This window comes from Etheostoma cragini, chromosome 20 (genome assembly GCF_013103735.1).
Source record: "Etheostoma cragini isolate CJK2018 chromosome 20, CSU_Ecrag_1.0, whole genome shotgun sequence".
Classification (NCBI taxonomy): Eukaryota; Metazoa; Chordata; class Actinopteri; order Perciformes; family Percidae; genus Etheostoma; species Etheostoma cragini.
The window spans coordinates 18157065-18172098 of NC_048426.1; the positions used below are offsets into that span (position 1 = coordinate 18157065).

A 15034-nucleotide genomic window follows, 5' to 3' on the forward strand; every position below is an offset into this window, starting at 1 on the left:
CAGAAGCAGCTGGCAGCCAATTACTAGGTCAATTTAAGGGAACAAGAAGATAACCATCTGAACAAAAAGGGTGATGCAAACAAGGAACAAAAAGGAGGTTTTGGCTGGACAGGAGATCAAATGGCAAAAGATATGTAAAGAGTTTTGTGCAGCTGATCTGTAGCTCTTGAATTACGGACCACAGAAAGGCAATGAATACTATTTATAGGGACCATAGGTATAAAAACAGTGTTCCATTTTTTTTAAGGAAGGATCAAAAGACCCACAAACAGAAGCAACAGGATCTGCTGTTGCTGTGCTACCAAGGGGATTTAGCAGAAAACATCAAGAAATGGTGACACAATTACAGATAATAGGAAGAGTAGGGTCATGTTTGAGGTAAAGGCTACATTTTAGTGTGGAGTTAGTGGCCAAGGAAAGAAAGTAGTCTTTTGAGAGTGATTGGTCTGGATAGAACATTAATGGAAAACCAAGGGAAAGAGTAGAACCTGAAGGAGGCAGTAAGGCAACATGTGTGGATGCCAACTGCCATAAAACATCAAAGAAGAAGAGGAACTTTTTCACAGTTTTATTTTATTCAAACAAACACGTCAGGAGACCCCTAAAGATATTTTTAAGTTAATCATCTTGTGGAAACAAGTTACAGTATTTATCTCATGCGCACAAGATAATTAGGCCTAGGCCTACTCATGTTTTGTATCTTGTGGGAACAAGTTGAATATCTTGTTCCCCAAAGTTATTTACTTTGTGCGCAAAAAATAATTTACTAATATTTTTATCTCACAGGATAAGATGCATCAGTAAATCATCGCGCACGAGATAATTAACTTGGTTCCACAATGTATACGTATTGTGAGCACAAGATAAAAAATAAATATCACCTTTCGGGACCTTAGGGGCTGCGTAGGATAAGGCCTACCAATGAATGACGGACCAAGCAAGTCTTTACAGTAGATGTAGTTCTTTGTTCTTTCCTGTAGAGGCGCACCCTTCATCCGGCTCGCCAGTACTAATCTCACCGGAGCCACGCACGTCTTTCTTAACACCGCCAGCTAATATCCATTTTCTCCGATAATGGACGCGGGATTCTTCCGCGTAAGTTCTACAAAAGTATTTCTGACTTTTTAGTGTCATACTGCTAAGTTGCATGGAGATATATATTCCTTGTTTATACACTAATATGCTGTATTCAGGTGGAGGGCCATACAGTCCGGCGGTAACGTTGTGGTCAAGGCTCCGTCTATCAACTGATAACAAACAATCTTGTATTTAAACAACCTCTGTGTTTCAACTGGGCTATCTAGAGTTTACACGTCTTTACAAAATTAATGTTTGTTACCCTATAACCTTATGTAACGACACATTTCCTACACAAAATAGCCTTTACATATTAATGTGCAGATAGACACGTTTGCAGGAAATAGACGAGCCCTTCTAGCTAGCTAGCTACTTCTGCTAAGATGGCGTCCGGGCGGTGCACCATGGCGGTGCACCGTTTCTGTCTCTGTGGAATAGTCACGATAACTACTACGCTAACGTTACCCAAAATACGTATATGCACTGAATAACAACACTAATGTGATTTTTGATGCTCTGTCTATCTCAGCGCTGTTGTGGGTCAAGATAGCCTCTAGCAGGTGGCTAATATTAGCATGTCCGTTTCCCCTGGAGGATTAGCTAAGCAGGCAGACTATTAGCTTAGCCAACGTTTGCTTGTTGGAATCAGCGTCATATCTGATTCAGTTTGTCGATTCAGATTTAACACGATACTGTTGTCACGTAAACTGTATTAAACTAACACGTGACCTTATGCGTTAGCACAAGTATCATAATGTTTGCCAAGTTATCTTTAACTAAGTGTAACTTAACTGTAACTCAGCGTTTTGATGTTGGTTTCAGTATCACCAGTATGTGAGAGTACAGTCACGCTTACAGTCACGCAGTTACACTGGCAAAATACCAAGGAAGTTGTTTTGTATCTTAATGAATAATGTGAAATACATGTTCAAGTATACGTTTATAACCGTGTAGATGTTATTGTCAACTAAGAGTCGATTGTCGATTTTTCTTCAGGGTACAAGTGCGGAGCAAGACAACCGTTTCAGCAACAAGCAGAAGAAACTGCTGAAGCAGCTGAAGTTTGCAGAATGTCTGGACAAGAAGGTATATGATAATCTACATTTGCATTATTTTACACTGTCTCAGTAAACTTTTCTTTCTTTGTTGCCTTAATAAGACTAGTTATGTTTGATGTGCCAATTGCTGTTTATGATTGCATGAAACTGTGAAACACAGCCTAGACATTGAAGCCTCTAGTCATTTTATTGTCTTTACTAACTGGCTTCCATTGATTGCTTGTTCCACCCTTAGGTGGACATGACCAAAGTGAACCTCGAAGTCATCAAACCTTGGATTACTCAGCGAGTGACAGAGATTCTGGGGTTCGAGGATGATGTCGTCATAGAGTTCATATTTAACCAGCTTGAGGAGAAGGTAATGTCTTTAAAGTGTTTGTTTTTTCCAAAACTGTCATACATTTGAGGGCATTGTTTAGATAGTAAGAAAGGATGTAAGCAAATAATTGCAAATCCTAGTCAAATTTGAAATTGAATGGGTAAAGTAACAATTGGTGTTAAGTTGATTTATGACATAACTATGTTTTGATGTTATGTGACAAAGTGCCTTTATTCAGCAGTCTTCTAATGATGATGTGATTTATGATTTAAAAGGCCTGAACCAATATGGATGTTATACCTTGCATCAGAAGTATAGCACCAACACCTAATTAGCTCTCTCCTGAGCCCAAAGTCACTGAGCCCAACTCTCCCTTCATGATGCAGTGTGTGGTTTGAGGTGAGTTTTATATGCAGGGATTACCAATATCATGTCAGTAAAAGACATACCTGAACAATGCCATAATCATGTTCTGTAGGTATTAGCAGTGCATCAATAAATTGCCCAGATCCCTTTAAATGTAACTGAAATTATAGGATGAAATCAGGTAGGGTTCAACAATTTATCACAGCCTAGTGTTTACATTCGCTATTTAGTAACTTTAGGAGTATTTTAACACCAATCGGAAATGTATTGTGCCTCTGATTGAAAGTTTCATCTCTGTTGGGTGTGGTCAGCAGGGGGTTTCTGTTGTACATGTGACTACACCTTACAGCGATGTGAGAGTGCCATAAACACTCCCCTGGTGTGTATCTACGTCACTGTAGCAACCTCTGAAGGTCAACAAAAACAAAATCTGAAAGTTTTTATTCTGTCACACATCTGTTAAGCCTCTGACAGCACCCAGCATCTCAGTTGCGTGTTGTCAGATGTTCGACAGATTTTGAACCACAGGAAACAATACTTTTCTGTTTGGTATTAAGTTATTCTTTAAACGGGAAGGCTTTGGAAATATCTGTAGTGGTCATGTTTTTGACCTTAGCAAAACCCTTCTTGCCAGTAGAGCTTTTTTATGCTGAGCCCCACTGATGTTATGTATTTAATTTTTAATACTAAATTGTGCATGTTCTTTATCTCATAGGCTATTGGCTACTTTATTTAAGTAGGCTCATTGTCCAAGAGCTTCCTTTATTCAATCATCATGTGTACCCCACTGATATGTCAAACCACTTGTGATGTTCCGGTAATGGGTAGTTTCCATTGCACCGGCTTACTTTTGGAAATAGGAAAACATGGGCAGGATAAGTAAGTAATTTACACACAGAATTCATCATTATACTTTTATTAATAGGATTCCATCCCATTGTATATTTCAATGCAAGTTTTGGTTAATAAGTGTGGAACCCACATTAATAATGTGGGTTCCACACACGGGACCTTAGGGGCTGCGTAGGATAAGGCCTACCAATGAATGACGGACCAAGCAAGTCTTTACAGTAGATGTAGTTCTTTGTTCTTTCCTGTGGTTTCTGGAGTCTTTAGGTCTCCTAAGACACCAGAAACCACATACATTTATTTAATAATATCTATGACACCAGAACTGATGCTTAAATTTTTTTCTTTGGTTCTTTTTTATTTGATCTTTTGCTTGCCATAGCTTTTGGGGGTGGGCCGGGCTAAGCTAAGTTTAAAGGTTACTGTTGCATAATGGTAAGAAATGGAAATTCAATTGCGATTAGGGTATCTCAGAATAACTCTATCACTTGTTGAAATAAAACTCCTTTTTTGTGTAACTGTGTACTCATTATTGCTTGTTCGTCTCTTGCAATTTAGATAAATGATATAACATTAAGCTCAAGGTGGTTGAGTCTCAAGCGGTAGGGAGGCGGAAGCAAGCCAAGGGAGCTCCGTGCCCACTGATCCCACGGGACTCACTGAAGACACCGGAACTGTACTTGCAGTGTTGGGTTTTAATGCACTCTGTATTGTGGCTTTGTTTAACTCATGAAGTGTAGACTGTGGGGTGACCGGAGAAAAGGGGATGGGTAGGAAGGCTGACATGTAAATTAGTGGGTATGTTATTGATTGTATATCTGGGTAATCAGAGATAGGTATAACAGCAATATTGCATGCAGTTTTCATGTCACCCCCTCCCCCCTTTCCCCTCCAAGCTAGCTCGCATTCTCAGATTGAGTTTGTGAGTACGATTTTTAAATCAATCACATTTATTTTGATAGGTTATTGATTCAAGTATTGGACCCAGGTATGTTACAAGTTGTAGTCAGTATCTTACATGTTTTGAGTATGGTTATTAACAGTCACAGGTATAGTTTAGTGAGGGTTAGAGGGTAGGTAGTCCCATTTGTGGGATCCTATCCCCCCACTCCACCCCCTGATATTTTGGCTTCCATTACTTCAATGGCCATATGGTTTTTTCTCTCTCCCCTTCGTGTGTGTGTGTGTTGCAGCACCCAGATAGCAAGATGATGCAGATCAACCTGACGGGCTTCTTGAATGGGAAGAATGCCCGGGAGTTCATGAGGGACTTGTGGCCCCTGCTGCTGAGTGCCCAGGAGAACATTGCTGGCATCCCTTCTGCTTTTCTTGAACAGAAGAAAGAGGAAATTAAACAGAGACAGGTGAGCTTCTTCCTGGGGTAAATTTTGCAAAATGCCACGGTATGCTGTAAGAAGGTCATTGATCTGTGGTTGCTGACAGTGAATAGGACGTTTTGGAAACAGCTGGTGTAAATGTTTTTGGTAGAAGCGTACACAATTTGTCAAACACCCCTATAAGACACGGAGACCCTGTTTCCACATGGTAGTAAAGTCCAATCTGAATGATCAGATCACAAGTGGACAGCTCTAAGTACAAGTGAAAACACTCTCTCAGGACACACATTGTACACACATTTAGAACTTTTCACTAAAACCCCATTTGGAGGAGGTCGAGGCAGCTTATGGCTGCATTCTCATTGCAGTTAGAATGGAAATGTGTCCTGAGTAACATTTAAATCCTCCTGCTCAGCTGTGAGCAGAACCACATAGTCATTCAAGGTTGTCAACATGAGGTATTTCAGGATAGGACGTATATTGTTGGTGGTTATTGTTGACCCGTTGTTCCATTTTCGGCAGATTGAACAGGAGAAGCTAGCTTCCCTGAAGAAGGCCGATGACGATAAGAAGGAAAAGGACATCAGAGAGAGGGCTCAGTCAAAAAGCCCAAGGAGGTAATCAATCAATGTGTCAGTATTGAGATCTTTGGACAGATGCTGGATTTGTGTAGGCTATTTATTCTGTTTACTACTTCTCTGTCCAGGCGGAAGACAAGATCACCATCACCACGGCGTAGGTCGCCTGTGAAGAGGGAAAGGAAGCGTAGTGCCTCACGCTCCCCGAGACGCAAACCCAGTCCAGTTGAGAGCAGTTCACCCCCTCCTCCCCTGATGCAGCTACCCATGAAACCTTTAGAGCAGCTTGTGGAGCCAGATACATTGGAAGGAGTTCTGCCAGAACCAGTTATCCAAGAAACTCCATCCAACTGGTTTGTAAAATATTTCCCTTGCATAAAAGTTTTTTCTTGTATTCAGTCAGTAGGTATCTGTTCCTAATATAAGGTTTAATTTGTTTAGGTGTTTAATTTTTGTTTGTTTGTAATTCAGGTCAGTTTTATTTGACTTCTTTGATGTTAATCCTTTCATTATTATTGTTGGCTCAAAAGCAAAAGAAGTTTTAATCCATAATTATTTTTAGCTTAGAACCAGGTGGTTTAATATTGTAGCTTGGCTTTTAGATAAATAAAACAAACCTGGAGTTAGAATTTAAACTTCATTCTGTGGACTGTAGTGACACAGTTGTGGAGGTGGTGAAACCAGACTCTGTGACTGAAGTCAAAGAATCTTCGCCAGAGAAGACCAATAAGAAAGAGGAAAGGCCCAGGTCCCGGGAAAGGGAGAAGGACAGCAGGAGGGAAAGACCTCACCACCGTTCTCGTTCTCATTCCCGCACTCGCAGGCGACGCTCCCGTTCTAGGTAATTTCTGTGAATTTAATTTTATGTTCTGGTTTCCTCTGGCTCCTCTAGTCTTCTGTTCCAATGATCTTCTATAAACATTAAAAAAAGAGAGTTCAAAGCCTTTTTTACCTATATACCCCATTTCAGATCTTACTCCCCTCGTAGAAGACAGAGCCCCAGAAGAAGGATGTCTCCTCGTCGAAGGAGCCCCCCCAGACGTGGCCCTACCAGCTCCAGACCGAGACATAGGCGCTCCCCCGTCCGCAGGTCAGTTCAGATTAGGATGGATTAGAACCCAGGCCACTGCCAAGTCACTCACTCTACTGGGTAAACCCCTGACGTCCCATGAATATAAACTTTTTATGTTATTTATGTTCATCCTGCAGGAGGCGCTCTCGCTCTGCTTCATCCTCTGGCAGCAGCTCTTCCAACTCTCATTCACCTAAAAAAGCAATGAAAAGAATATCTAACACACCGCCCCGGAAACCAGTCCATCATCCTGACCACCCCATTAGCCCTGCAGGGAAGGACAGACGATCACCATCTCCTCGGCCCAGAAGGGGCAGAGGCTCTGCATCGCCAGCGCGATCATTTGGTATGATCTCTAGAATTCTTTCATTGCTCCCCCTAAATAATTACTTCTTTATCTCATTGTGACAACCACAAGACGCTTGTAGATCCTTCTGTGTTTTAGAAGTTAGTTTTGATCATTTAGAACTGCGTAATGCTTAACTTCCCTTGAGGTTACAGAAAGCCACATAATTCCTGTGCATTTTAGGACTAGGCCGTTATTTCAAGAGCTTTAGTTAAAGAATATGATTTTCATAAGTGCATCTATAACTCTTGTTTCGTCTTGGTTTTTAAGGTTTGAAGCGAAAAGCAGGAGGAAGGGGTGATTCTCCATCTGAAAATGCCAAGCCCAGACCTTCTGAAGGGTCTGAGTCAGGTAAGCATTACATTATGTCTCTTCGAAGAAATAAAATGGATTTTCACCTCACGGTTCACACATTTTGATAGCTAGTTATATTGAGTTCCCAGCCACTTTGACTTATCAGAAATGGAAATAGGACTTAATGCTCAGCCGTTTGCTCCCCGTTTTCAGCAGGAAGGGGCACAATTGCGCGTGTTTATTTTCCGCAGTAGTGTATTCCATTACAAATTACCCAATTTTATTCATTGTGCCAATGACATGAAAAGGATTATTTTTAAAAATGCACTACAAGCTAAGATAATGGTAGAAGCTTGGTCTACCTGCGGAATGTAAAATGATTTCCATGTGCTTGTGTGAAAATCCTGCTTCAATCTCATGCCAAAATGAATATTCTGACTTCAGTTTAGACAGTAACAAAAGGGTACTTTATTTTTGCAATGTAGAAAGTTGAGTGAATATAATCCCATATGATATATATTAAACTGCTTTTGATAGTTGTCTATTGAAACCACTAGGGGTGTCAAAAACAGGAGCAATCAAAATCCTCATAAAACACACTTGCATACACTTATACTAACACAATGGAAGTATTAATGTATGTAGGCCTATGACAATGAGATTGGTAAAACTTTGCATCCATGAAACACGTTTACAAAAAGTGTAGTGTCACAGAACTGGAGCTATCCTGTGGATTACTGCCAGAGGAAGACCCACCCGCAGTTGCAAGTCAATCTGTCTAGCAATAATAGTCCGATTGTGTTTAATCTACTATTGTGCTTTGTTAAATTAATAAAGTTACCGGAAATAACGACGCTCTAGCAGAAATAGCAGTCTTTTTTTTTTTTTTTTTTACATTATGCTACCGTAGTTCCTCTGGGATTTTATCTTATTTTTCTAATCTGTAAATTACAACTTTTTTGCTAACCTTTTTTAAAGGTCCTAAGGAGTATGACTGTTGATGGTAATTGTTGATTTTGTTAATATGTGCCAAATTCTAATTAAATGTAGTTATTGGTTGGACTGTAGAGATAAAGCTATAATAGCGGCAGATATAACTTGTTGCCATAGCAACTCTAAACATCTGTTAATACATCGATTGTTTCAAGCCAGAGAAATTGAACATGCTCTTTTTTTGTTAATGATTAATGCTATGTTTTTGTTTTTATTGATGAGGATAAATTCCCTATTGTTAAATTTACTTAATAAACTGTGTTATTACATCACATAACAGTGATATAACCAAAAGATGTGTCCTAGGATTCATTCAATCAAAACTTTCATTTGTTTAAAAAAGTAACAGGTAAATAATTTTCAAATTTGACTGAAAGTCAAATTTGTGATTGTGACCACTCTAAATATATGGTCAAATGCCATGCAGAGACCTAATAGTAAAAAATCAAGCCACAAGTATATAATTTTTCTGTATTAACTAACTTTCCCATGGCAGTCTGTTTCACTGATTTTGCTAACACTGATGAGACACTCAATGCTCTACATTTCAGATGAGGATAAAAACGAGAAAGAGGCAACAGCAGATTCAGTGCAGCAGCGACGTCAGTATCGCAGGCAGAATCGACAGTCGTCTTCAGGTTATAAGCGTTTTTATCCCCGTTCTGTCTCTCCCATACCCGACCCCTCTTTTTTTCTAAAAAACTCTGTTTATGCCATGGCTGTGTAAAAGTACAGGCCAAAAGTTTTAACACCCTCTCATTCAATGTGTTTTCTTTATTTTCACAACTATTTACATTGTAAATTATCACTGAAGGCATCAAAACTATGAATGAACACGTATGGAAATATGTACTTGTGAAGTAACTGAAAACATGTCTTGTATTCTAGTTTCTTCAAAGTAGCCACCCTTTGCTCTGATTACTGCTTTGCACACTCTTGGCATTCTATTGATGAGCTTCAAGAGGTAGTCACCTGAAATAATTTCCCAACGGTCTTGAAAGAGTTCCCAGAGATGCTTAGCAATCAATTTGTTGGCCCTTTTGCCTTCACTCTGCACTCCAGTTCTCCCTAACCCATCTTGATTTGGTTCAGGTCTGGTGACTATGGAGGCACAGCACCCCATCACTCTCCTTGGTCAAATAGGCCTTACACAGCCTGGAAGTGTGCTTGGGGTCATTTTCCTGTTAAAAAAATAGATGATTGTCCAACTACACGCAAACCGGATGGGATGGCATGTTGCTGCAGGATGCTGTGGTAGCCATGTTGGTTCAGAATGCCCTCAATTTTGAATAAATCCCAAACAGCGTCACCAACAAAGCACCCCCCCACAATCTCCGCCATGCTTCACGGTGGGAACCAGGCATGTAGAATCCATCTGGTCACCTTTTCTCCATTGCACAAAGACACGGCGGCTAGAACCAGAGATCTCAAACTTGGACTCATCCAACCAAAGCACATATTTCCACTGGTCTAATGTCCATTCCTTGTGTTTCTTGGCCCAAACAAATCTCTTCTGCTTGTTGCCTCTCCTTAGCAGTGGTTTCCAAGCTGCTATTTGACCATGAAGGCTTGATCTGCGCAGTCTCCTCTTAACCGTTGTTCTAGAGATGTGTGTCTGCTGCTAAAACTTTGTGTGGCATTCATCTGGTCTCTAATCAGAGCTGCTTTTCACTTCGCATTATCTGAGGCTGGTGACTTGGATGAACTATTCCTCAGCAGCAGAGGTGACTCTTGGTCTTCCTTTCCTGGGGCGGTCCTCATGTGAGCCAGTTTTGTTCCTAGCACTTGGTGGTTTTGGCGACTGCACTTTGGGACATATTAAAAGTTTTCACAATTTTCCAGCCCGACTGTCATTTCTTAACGTAATGATGGCCACTTGTTTCTCTTTAATAGCTGATTGGTTCTTGCCATAATATGAATTCTAACAGTTGTCCAATAGGGATGTTGGCTGTGTATCAACTTAACTTCTGCTCAACACAACTGAATGTCCCGACTCCATTCATAAGGCAAGAAATTCCATTATTTAACCCTGACAAGGCACACCTGTGAAGTGAAAACTATTTCAGGTGACTACCTCTTGAAGCTCATTGAGAGAACACCAACGGTTTGCAGCGCTATCAAAAAAGCAAAGGGTGGCTACATTGAAGAAACTAGAATATAAGAAATGTTTTCAGTTATTTCACTCTTTTTTTGTTTAGTACATAATTACACCTGTGTTAATTCATAGTTTTGATGTCTTCAGTGATAATCTACAATGTCAATAGTTGTGAAAATAAAGAAAACTCATTGAATGAGAAGGTGTGTCCAAACCTTTGGCCTATACTTTATCTATCCATCTGATTTTTGAAACTGCCCTAACCCCAACAGTTGCTTATGTCCTTTGTCTGTTTGGTTTCAGATACAGGGTCTTCCTCCTCCGAAGACGAGGGGCACAAAAGGCCAACTACAGGGCCAGGTGACAGAAATGGGGAAGTCAGGAGGAGACGCAGCCGCACACCCTCCCCTCGGAGGCGACACAGGGATACTTCTCCAAGGTTAGATACTTAGCACATTACTTGCACATTATTTTTTAACTGTTTACCACACGCACCCTCAAGTGTTTTTGATAACTCTTGGTCCGTCTGGTTTTATTTTCTAAACAAGCTTTTAATACCAACACCCTGTTGTGCACAGGCAATCTATAAGCCTCATTTTTTTTTCAGGAAAAACTGGGCTATTAAAATATTTGTGATGCAGTGAGATCGCTTGAATGGTAAAAAAAAAGGTTGTGGGACCATAAAGACAAAAAATGAAATGGAAATTGAATCTCACACATCTGTATTGATATCACACACGGCAAAACAAAAGTTAAACCAATCTTCTGTCTAAAACAGTTCTCATATGTCTTAGGAATCATTCAGTACAAATTTAAAATAATGGAAATTATAACTCACATTAAGGACAAACTCTTAACATTTTTTTTTTTTTAAAGGCCTACATTTATCACAAAACTTAAAACTTTAATGCCTTTCTTCTCTGTAGAACAGTTTAGAACGGTATTAGACTATCTCTGGTCACATCTTACTATTCTGACTTTGAGTGATCTCTCCTTACAATAAACTATCTTTGTTGTCCCTCGGATGTTGTATTGCCAGTTTTATATGGGCCTAATGTGTGACAGACCTGCCTTCCATTGGTTTACAAGAAAACAACAAGCATCTCCCAAAGCATCATGGGAAACAAAATGGATGCTTAGCATATGAGGTAGCGGCAATTGGCGGCCAAAAATTCATAAATGATGTACCAAAAGTGGATCAATCTTGGATCTAAGATCTCAAAAAAGGCACAAGTTCCAGACTGGATAGGAAACCACAGTAGTGGCTACAAAGGGCCAGTGTGTTAGCTTTTAGCTGGAAAAGACGGTAAGTTTCTTTTGGTTATGGTTGTTAAATGATAAAAATGTGAATTGGAGGTTCTGTATTCGCTGTTTTACGGGCAGATAGAGTTAACATGATGTTAAATCAAATGTTGATGTTCTGTGTTCATATGTATCATTTTTTGTATTCCTTCAGGAAAAGACATTCTCCTCCTCCTGGACGCAGACGTCACACCCCGTCTCCCCCGCGGCGGCGCAGATCTCCCTCTCCTCCTCGACGAAGGTATAGCCATGTTAATCATTTTCTCTCTAGAGTCATGATTTGATGATAAATAACTGACCATTTAAAACGGTTTTTGACAATTACATTTTGGGCTTTCCAGGTCACCTTCCCCACCTCCCCGTCGTCGTTCTCCATCCCCAAGACGATATTCACCCCCTATCCAGCGACGCTACAGCCCCTCACCGTTGCCTCCACAGAAGAGGAAGATATCTAGCTCTCCTACAAAACGCTCTTCTCCAGGGGCAAAGCGACGCCCGTCCAGGTCCCCGAAGCGCAGAAGTTCTCCTGCTCTAAGGAGACGCACTCCTCCATCCTCATCTCCTCCCAGACACAGGAGGAGCCCCATGTTGCCTTCTGTCAGACCAAGCAGGGACACCCGATCCCCTGTTGCAGCAGCCAGCCGCCTCTCCCCATCCCCTGCAAACCGCAGTCGCGCCGTAAGGGGTTCCGCCAGTCCTCAGGGACGCTTTGAAACCTCCAATACATCTCCATCTAACCAGAGGAGACAGCAGTCCCCTTTACACAGTGGCAAACCCATCCGCAGAGTGTCCCGCACCCCAGAACCACGCAACAACCAGAGGTAAGCATGCAGACAGCACCATATCATGACTGTCGTAACAGTCTGGTCGCATTTTTATTTATTTATTTATTTTTTATTCCATAACCTGTGCCATTGCCCTTTTGGAATTTCACCTTTGTCCTCTCCACAGACAATCTCCAAGTCCCCAGCCTATGAGGAGAGCATCCTCCAGATCTGTTTCCCCTCAACCAGTAGCTCAGAAACGTCCAGTCCCTGCATCTGCCTCCCCTTCACCGTCTCGCTCAGCCAGTGCATCTCCGCCACCAGCAAAAAAAGCCAGCAGTGGTTCTGGCAGTCAATCCCCAAGCAAGGTTAGATATTTTAGCTTATTGACTAACATTGTTGTGTAACAGTGAACATATAAACAAGTTCATAATTAGTCTTGAAGATTATGGGTATTTTTGGACAATCTGTATACTAAATTTGGCAGTTATTGCCATGAAAGTATGCAGATACGTTACATGTGTGTAAATAGGAAGGCAGCGAGCCAATAATGTTGTGTATGATTATATTAGCCAGTACTATCTTGCCATCCACCATCACCTCAGTTATACTTTTATCAAGTCAGAAATGTACAGTAATGTGACATTTACTATGAAGCCAAATTTACTCAAAGGACACATCATCCCATCTCTTTAACACTTTGAATTACCTCAAATACTGAGTCTTTGAATGCCTTCTGAACCTGAAAAATAAACGTTCGATTGTTCAATGTTACCTGAAAATGATGTCTTGAAATATATAAGACCCCTGTTGTGAAATAAATCCTTTGTTTGCGCAAAAATATACTTTAAACATCATCCCTGTGATGTTGTTTGTCGATGTTTAGTTGCACTGTTAATGTTGTCCTAATATCATTTTATTGCAGAATTCCGATGTTGAGGGGAGTGGGAAGAAAAAGAAAAAGAAGAAGGAAAAGAAACACAAGAAAGAGAAGAAACACAAGAAGCATAAGAAACATAAGAAGGAGAAGAGTGGCGGCACAGTGACTGGAGATGGACAAGAAAACCAGGGTGTGGAGGAGGATGGACAGTCTAGAAAGGTGATGTCTAGTTTCAGTGATTTTTAAGGCTTTGTGCTTCTTGCTCAACAGGGAACATATAAATCTTTATTATGTGGTTTGTCATTCACCAAGATTCTTTATTTGTGTCCAGGTGGCAAGTTGAAAGGCCTGTATTTCATGCTGTTTTTCGTTTAGGAATCAGACAGTGAAGTAGAGGACAGCTTGGATGACCTGGAGAAGCACCTAAGAGAAAAGGCCCTGCGCTCCATGAGGAAGGCCCAGTTGTCTCCATCACAGATGTCCTGAAAACAAAGATTTCTCCTTTTTTGAATTTCCCACTCACTCTTGATGTTTGTCATCAACCTGGTTCAGCTTTAGAATGTACAAATTGTTAAATCTCGAGTCTTTTTTGTTTTCTTTTTACTGGTTTGGTACATTCTGAAGACTGTGTTTCATTAAGCGCTTGATTTGTCAGTTAGTGTATTATTTTAACTGTAAAGAAGCTTGTGTTGTCCATAATTTTAAATTGTTGAGCGGGGAAACCGCTTAAGCTCAGAGGTTAGAGTTGGGCAGGTATAAAATATTTTCCACAGTCTACAATAGATTCCATTGAGAAGTGATTGCATGTGCAGTGATTGTCTCTGATGTGCATGAACCACTGACGTTATGGAGTGTAGAGAAAAACCAACGTACAGTAACATACTGTTACTATTGCCTTTTTATTAGTGGAAACTAATAAGTTGCACAGCTGTGTGAACTGTTAGAGGCCGTAACAGAATGTCTTGTCCCATATTGTAACTTAAAAGAGGTCTTAAGCATCATGTAACTTGCTGTTTTTCTGACTTTAAATTTCACTTGTTATAAGACTAAAACAATCTGATAGAGAATGCTTTAATTTTCTTCCAAAAGGATTATTATGCAATTTTATGTTGACACCCCTGCACCAAGCTAATCTCTGTGGGACTGCTATATGATTTAGTACCCCAGGCTTTTGTCATCTGGTCATCCTTTCAGAATTAAAACCTTTTTATAGGATGATGTGTTTTCCTAAGTGTTAAGATGTTGTCATTTCTGTTGGGGATGGGATGTGTCAAAACGGACACATAATATAATTTAGGTTAATGACTGAAAAGGTAGTTAATTAGTAATTTGAAATAGACATGAGCGACCCACAATATCTAAACCAACCACTACACACGCTGCAGTATATTACAGTGGATCAGGAATTTGTTCTCCCTTAGCTAAATGAAACATTTTTTTCCTCACATTAGCATTAGCCAGTTATTTTATTTATAAATATCAACAACATTGTGAAAAAAACTAGACCAAGCACAAATGCACTGTATAAGTATGTAAGAATGCAACCAAAAGCTAAAATAAAATGACTCAAATTCATGTCGAGGTAAAGCGAACTGCAGACTAAACAGGTTAACATGAAAAACTGGTAAACTGCAAACAAGGTTTCCTGATGTTCACTGCAGCGCAAAAACAATTAAGGAAAGTAGTGCTGGCAAAGGACTTAAA

General features: G+C 40.3%; 1 protein-coding gene across 4 annotated transcripts; it reads left to right on the plus strand.

Annotated features, from left to right (window-relative positions):
• Positions 1-881: 881 nt before the first annotated feature.
• On the plus strand, positions 882-14557 carry srrm1 (serine/arginine repetitive matrix 1). 4 transcript variants are annotated; one of them, XM_034857497.1, is made up of 17 exons: positions 882-1095; positions 2074-2163; positions 2371-2493; positions 4863-5033; positions 5529-5623; positions 5713-5937; positions 6240-6425; positions 6555-6674; positions 6794-7002; positions 7273-7353; positions 8841-8927; positions 10688-10823; positions 11841-11927; positions 12028-12507; positions 12638-12818; positions 13376-13549; positions 13713-14557. In XM_034857497.1, exons 1-17 carry the CDS (start codon positions 1075-1077, stop codon positions 13722-13724), a joined length of 2478 nt encoding a protein of 825 aa, XP_034713388.1. In that variant the 5' UTR covers positions 882-1074; the 3' UTR covers positions 13725-14557. The 4 variants fall into 4 exon arrangements, with proteins under 4 accessions (XP_034713388.1, XP_034713386.1, XP_034713387.1 ...); XM_034857495.1 differs by having other exon boundaries at positions 13706-14545; XM_034857496.1 differs by lacking the exon at positions 8841-8927 and having other exon boundaries at positions 13706-14545.
• Positions 14558-15034: the final 477 nt, after the last annotated feature.

Bases quoted from the DNA above. Each gene is read 5' to 3' on its own strand.
- srrm1 (XM_034857495.1), top strand. From the start codon at position 1,075: ATGGACGCGGGATTCTTCCGC. The intron at 5,938-6,239 runs GTTTGTAAAATA...TGTGGACTGTAG, and splicing joins CAAGAAACTCCATCCAACTG to TGACACAGTTGTGGAGGTGG. The intron at 11,928-12,027 runs GTATAGCCATGT...TGGGCTTTCCAG, and splicing joins CCCTCTCCTCCTCGACGAAG to GTCACCTTCCCCACCTCCCC.